The sequence below is a fragment of the Corella eumyota genome, chromosome 6 (assembly GCF_963082875.1).
Source record: "Corella eumyota chromosome 6, kaCorEumy4.1, whole genome shotgun sequence".
Classification (NCBI taxonomy): domain Eukaryota; kingdom Metazoa; phylum Chordata; class Ascidiacea; order Phlebobranchia; family Corellidae; genus Corella; species Corella eumyota.
In genome coordinates, this window is record NC_137495.1 from 2460550 (window position 1) to 2467855 (window position 7306).

The window sequence follows — 7306 nt, forward strand, 5'->3', positions numbered from 1 at the left end:
TTAAACCCGAAGGTTACTATTACGCGATTCACTATTAAAATATATCGCGAAACGCCATATGTCATCTTAATATTTCTGTTATTTATGGTCATCACAAACTTTTCAGCAATACTTACATGTTGTTTTTTGAAATTTTTTAAACTAGGTTTTAGTAGCTGAAATGGTAGCCAGTGGAAAGTATGATACGAGAGATGACTTCACAGTTTTACTTCAACCTTTCTTTGAAGATACCGTGCTTCCAATGACAGAAGTGAGTGGCAAAAAAAATATATATTTTAAAATCCAGGTAGTAGTAACCTGTCAAAAACAAATGAGCTTAAAATGCAACTTACATCAGAAAACTTGCTATTTATAAATTTGTTTTAGGAAGGTAAAATTGATGGATCTTATTTTGCACCAGATTGTTTTCACTTCAGCACCAAGGGACATGCAATGGGAGCTTTAAACTTATGGAATAATATGGTAAAAATTAAGACTTATAATACCTTAATATTATACTAACCTTAACGCAATGTATAATAAAGTCGAACTCAGTGTTGTTATGTAAATAAAAGACAGCTTCTTGTCCCTTAAATTTAAAAGAAAACCAGATATATTAAAAACAAAATGCTTTAACATCCAAAGTAAATATTGGACTAAGTACCGTTGATGAAATGAATTTTGCAAGACACAAAATAACAATATATAATAATTAACTTCGTTTCTTTTACTGTAGTTGGAGCCGGAGGAAGAGAAGACAACGCAGTGGAAAATAACAGATCTTAAATGCCCGAGCGAGGTAAGAAATAACTTTAGCATTAAAAGTTAATTTAAAGGGTTAACCAATAATACAGCAAATCAAGACACTTAAAATACACTTGTGGAGGCGTTTATACTGTTAAGTAGTCGGTAGAAATAAAAAGATTGAGTAAAAAAACATTGGTGTTGCAAACACAAATAAAAACCCTGTTATAATATAATTTTCTTAATTTAACTTAACCTTTTTCTGTTATAGGCCAACCCGTTTATTTTTACTCGTGAAAATAGCCCTGGGACACGGAGACAACGACGGGAAATAAATGAAAATGCTGCCCCTGAGTGCCCAGAATGTTTTAAAGTTTCTGATTGGTCGATCGGAGTTTTGTGCGGTTTTAGTGCAGTTTTAATTGTAGAAGTTAGTGTGTTGTTGTACATTATTAAAACATAAATTTTAATGTTTTTAAAGTGCATTTATTTAATTTATTTTAAAGTATCGACTAATTATCTGATTTTAAGTAATTCTTTGTTTAAATTGGTTTTCTGTGATAAATTATTTAAATAAATTCAATTATTTAAGAAAGTCGTATTAAAAAATAATTATCATTAAATTTTAAAAAAAGTAGCCCCTACATTAATATAAAAATTAACAGAAATTAAAAAGGTTTTAATTTAAATAGTATATAAGTAAATATATATAATTATACAATAATTAAAAATTATAATTATAAATATCTTAAATTAAAAAATTAAAACTTACAAAAAAACTTTGTGAATTAGCACAGACCCTATAACAAACCAACTGAATGAAGTCCTGCTTATTTTCACTGCACTTGATGTGGTAGTGATTGGTTTACCTGTTGGTAGAACTGGTTCCTCACAATTTAATTTAGGTTCAACATATGGTTCTGTGACATTGAAGGGAGGCACGGTGGCACCAAACTGTAAAAATTTAAGTCCTGAATAATTTTGAAAATCTGCAAATATTGGGTCTAAGTAACAAAAGTTTCATTCTATATTAGGTTTTTACAGCATGGTGTAGTGGTCAGAACATTGGCTTTACTACATGAGGTACATGGTTCGATCCCCGCTGAAGTCCTACTGAGCCAATACTTAATCAGCGGCTTATTTTTCGAGCAATTATAATCTTTTATATCCAAAGCAAAGGCTATTAAATTTTAAACCAAAGTAAAAGTAACAGTTGTTACTTTATGTTTTGGCTGTAAAGAAATCGACATCAAAGATAAATGCACATCAAAGATAAATGTAAAAAAATATAATATTTTAACTGGAAAAGTCAACTCAAGGCGATGAAAACAAAAGTTACTTTATGTTTGGGCAATGAATGGGCAGAAAAGTCAGCTTTACTACAAAAGTCAGCTTTACTACATAAGTCAGCTTTACTACATTTTTACACATTGACTATTAAAATATAATATAATAACAATCAATTTTACCCCAGGATTTATTGTCACTTGGTTCAAGCAAAAATTTTCTTGGTTTATGTTGGCCAAAACTTGCTCAAATTCTCGCACCTGTTCTTCATTCCATTCCCACTTTAATTTAATAACAAAAATATTGAATGAATTACCTCAACACATTATTCTACTTGGCAACTGTACATTACCTTTATAATGGACAAAAATTAATTTTTTTATTTTACAATAGTCTTTTAGCCACATAAAGTAGATTAATTTAAACAACTAAAAAGTACCTTGTTTAAATATTCATAAACTGATTGCCCAGCTATTTCTTCAGGTGCAGTTATTGTTACATTTGCAATTGAAGAATAAATATCATATGGAGAACCTTGTACCCTTCAATAAAAATGTTTTTTTAATATGAAAAAAATTTCAGTATGTATACATATTTTGAACTAAATATACCCCAACCCAGTCTGACCCCCCAATTTGACCCCTCACTTTTTCTTTTATATATACCACACTTTACAAGAGCGCTACAACATAATAGCAATGGGGATAAACCCAAGACTTCACATAATAAAGCCAAGTGTTCTTACCACTTCACAATGAGAATAAATTTATTAAATAGCACTTACGTATAACCTTCAACTCCAAAATACTTTAATAAATCATCCTCTATTGGGCTGGTTTGACAAAATACAGTTGAAATTTTAGGATAGTAATATAAGAAGGCCATACACATCTCTCTACTTGTGTCCAGTCCACCCTTTATATTAAAAAATCAGCAATTATTTAAACTAATACGAAAATTTTTAAACTACAATAAAATTTATTATTTTAAACTATATATACCAACATGTATTCAAATAAAGTGTTAAAATACATAATATTTTATATAATACCTATTTAACATGGGTTTTATATTGGATTTAGAGAATATTAATTAAAAATAAACTAATTTACCAAAGTCATGACGTCTTTATTCATTGTGTTGTAGTCACAAATCATCTGAAAATTATCACCCTTTTTAACTGTAATTTTGTTGGGAAGATATCGACTTTCCTGGTAATTGAAATCATAAGAATCATCTTTTGCTAAGAAAGGAAGCTCTACTCCATCCCTGTAAGAAAATATTTAAATTATTTTGAAACTCCACAATTTTTGAATAGGTTTATTAACCATATAATGATAATTTAAAGTTATAAAAACTTTTGTCATATTTCTCAGATACAGTTATTTATGGATTTAAAAATTAGACATCTTTGCATGTAAATTAATTTTCTTTACCTGACGTGTCTGATTTTAAGTTTCTGTCCTTGTAAATGACTGTGAAGCAAAGTTGAAAACACCTGAATCTCATCTTCTCCACTTAGCTTCATACCCTATATTATAACATAACAAAATACTAAATACCACCAAGAAAGAGCTAACTGTAAAAAAAGCTTCAAGTGTAATACCAAACATGCTTATACTTAATCAAGATGTTGTAACAAACCAATATAACCAGGTTAACAAAATTCAAAATAAAATTAAGTCTACTTAGGACTAAAGCTTACATTTAAGATAGAGGGAGACAATAATACCAGTTTAACAATATACAAAATAAAGCTAAAAACTAAAAAAAATACAATATTGAGCTTATATAATAGATACAGTTACTAAGTAAGAAAATAAACTTTAGTAAAATAACATACCACTGACAAGCAATCTGATGTACACTCCCCGTGAGAAAGAAAAGATGAAGCTCTTGGTGGAATCAAATGGGAGAATCCAGAAACATAGTTGCCTATCTCCAAGAACCCACTATCATATTTTCTTAATTCAGGGGTATGTATAAATCTCAAGCCAGATGAATCAATAATACCTAAATTTAAAGAAGTTATTTTATAGACAAAAATATGTAAATAAAATATATAATAAAATTGTATTTTTTCTTTACTTTAAACTGCTGCTTAATAATTAATTATAATAAACAGCAGCATGGTGTAGTGGTCTGAACACTTCATACACTACATTAGGTCCCAGGTTCGATCATCAAGAATTTTATGCTGTAGCGCCCTTGAGTATAGTGTTATAAACAATATAAACTTCTGCTAAGCCAACACTTAACCAGCTAAATTATCAGAAAATTATAATCTATAATATCTCAAACTGCTTAAGGCAACTCGAGACTGGGTCCGCGTAACTGATGTTACTCTATGTTTACGTTGTGCATTCAACCTCTCAACATCTAGAATTAAGATAATATACAAAAAATAAATAAAAAGAAATACTTTAAACTTACTTTTTTTATAAGCTTAAATTGTAAGTTTAATTACTACATTTACTATGTAAATATAGAAAATATTAAAAGTAAAAAAACACAAACCAGCTTTCGAAGTAGGATTATCATAATGTGTTTCCAAGACGATATATTGGACAGTGGTATCTTCACCGAGTGGATACCCAGCCTCAGTGGGAAAGTAGAAATCCTAAAAAGAAATAAAAATTACTACTCGATAGCATGTCCTACAGCATTTTTATATTCTTAATATGGTCGCAACTCTATACTATTAGCCTTCGACAACAAATATTAGCCTACAACAACACAAACAGCAGTTTTGCTAATTGTAAAGACGCATATATAAACCCTACATAACTATGTTGTTCACTAAGCTACGTTGTTGATTAGATTTTACAAAAACACTCTTACCCCTCCCCCGATAGCCCATGCATGCAAAACCGTGAAACAACTTTCAAAATCAGGAGGCATATTACCAGTGTAACATTGAGCATTCACCAACAGATCATCTTCAGTAATCTAAAAAATTATAATTTATATGAACTACTTTATAATTTTGTAACATTTTATTGTTTTTTTCTTTTATATGTACAGTCATTTAGGTACTGTAAATTTCCCAGGTGAAATTATATAAGTTAATTTATAAAAATTTAAAAAATCAGATGTTACTTACGTCATCGCTTGGGGTTGCACATTTATAAGCAATCATGTGATGTACATTAAATTCATTTCCTTCTTCTATTACTGCTTCAACCTAAACAAATGTTATCAAGTACAATTAAACCAAAAATCATGCGAATATTTTGCATTGGTTATATTGTTCTTTAAAATACTCTAATCCTATTTTTTTACAAATCCAAAAAAAATATTCTATTTTTGAATGAATATATTTACCTTTACAAGATGTTGTTTTTGTGTAAACTGTGGTAATTTATAAGCTCTGCAGTTATAGTAGCTAGGAATTGCAGGTATTTCGAAACGATCGTTTAAAATATCGAAACTATCATGAGTTTCACCAGCAGGAAACATGTCTTCGTCAGTTTTGGTGATTTCAGAAAGCAAAATACTTCTTGTACCTTAGATTAAAAAGTATTTTAAAGTCTAAATCTAAACTTTTGCAAAAAGTTTTAAATACAAATTTACAAATATATTTTTTACCTCTCTGCTGACTTCCATGGTAGTCTGATTGTTTAATATCTGTACCAGTTGGATCATCTAACCCATAAGCATATATAATTCTTAATGTATCTGTCTGTTAGAAAACCATAAATTAAGAAACTAGTAACTACATAAAAGTCCATGTCAGCAGTTAGACAGTCTTACAAATCTCACAATAAAGTATATAACTTAAATATATTAAGATAAGATAAATGTTGCAGATAAACATTGCCAACTTACTGTTATTGAAAGATCATATTCATCTTCACAAGCTCCCAATGAACGAACAAATTTTAACATTGTCCAACCATCTTTTTCAGTAGAATCAAGTAGGACAAGATTTTGTACAGGATCTATAGGAGGGTAAGTGTTACCAACACCATGTCTATCCTTCAATAAAAAAAAGTTTTTAAATAATTAGAAACAATCGGCAACTGGCAGCATGGTGTAGTGGTAAAAACACTTGCTACACCTAATGAGGTCAAGAGTTCAATCCCCACTGTTCATGCTGTAGCACCCGAAGTAAGGCGCTATATTATATAGCATGACATTAGTCTAATACAAAAAATATACCTAACTTAAGAAACAAACTAAAATGACATGCGCAAAACTTTAAAACTTTTCATCAAAAACTTGATATTTCAAATATTAATTTGAGACTTACGGTAAGAAATCCAACACCATTATCATCGACCCAACCCACAAATATATCAGCACCGGTCATGCCTCCTGAAGGTGAAATTCCAACGCCAATCCATCCAGTTGTTCTCCCGTGAAGCTAAGTTAATAAATCATTTTAAAATTCCGAGTTTTTTGAGCGGGAACACATGATAGACAGCGAGTTTAGAAATGTTATAATCACATAGGTTCATAGTTTTAGATAGTTTCCCCTAATTTTTAAATCAGGCATATATTCTAAATAACTTTTGTTTTATTTATCAATAAACAAATCACTTTAAATAAATATAATTTTTTTTAATGCTTCACAATGGAAACATACAAAATAACACACATATTTTAAAAGCAAAAAACTCATTTAAAGATTAGTTAGTTGGTTACCTCAAAAGTGATAGTAGTGTCATCAAACTCCCAATATAAGATCACTGACTCATCTTGATCTAAAACTGCATGATGTGGATAAGCCTGGGTCGGGTTTAACTTTGCAAAACCCGATGAAAAATACAAAAATAAAGTTATCGAAACGCAAGCTAAGTATTTCATAGCAGTTTTTATTTTTTCTGCAACTAAATTAAATAAAATTAAAATTATATATTCATAACATTATTTATAGCAACAAAAAAATAAATCCTTTTTAAACACACAAAAAAATTAACTTTATTGTAAAATTAAACGTATGCTTTTCACAAAAACGTGTAAGTGATTGTAGTTGCAAGTGCCGGCCGTTTATATAGCTTTTATTTGTCAATTTGCTAGGAGAAAAGTTAGCAGAAGACAAACATTACATCGATGATCATGTGTAATATTTGTACACATGATATTTGTAGACAAACGTTATCTTAAATGCTAAGTAAGTATGGTCACAAGTTTTGTGGTATTAGCAAAATATAAAAATTGCAAGCTGCAGAACAAACGACCTTTTCTCTAGATCACAAGTATCAAAGCCTAAATGGTTACACCATTAAAGCTAACAAGTCTTCACATGACGGTTTTATGTCTCAGAAGTAAATGATTAAATTGTTGCCCAATT

General features: G+C 29.5%; 1 protein-coding gene across 1 annotated transcript; it reads right to left on the reverse strand.

Moving 5' to 3' along the window:
* Window positions 1–1249: 1249 nt before the first annotated feature.
* On the reverse strand, window positions 1250–7092 carry LOC145755363 (DBH-like monooxygenase protein 2 homolog). Its single transcript, XM_082571589.1, has 17 exons — window positions 7062–7092; window positions 6658–6842; window positions 6263–6376; window positions 5839–5988; window positions 5599–5692; window positions 5335–5516; window positions 5110–5194; window positions 4852–4949; window positions 4528–4630; window positions 3854–4023; window positions 3447–3541; window positions 3123–3279; window positions 2795–2925; window positions 2450–2552; window positions 2193–2291; window positions 1593–1677; window positions 1250–1278 (listed from the first exon to the last, which is right to left on the reverse strand). The coding sequence occupies exons 1-17, from the start codon at window positions 7090–7092 to the stop codon at window positions 1250–1252; spliced, it is 1911 nt and encodes a 636-aa protein (XP_082427715.1).
* Window positions 7093–7306: the final 214 nt, after the last annotated feature.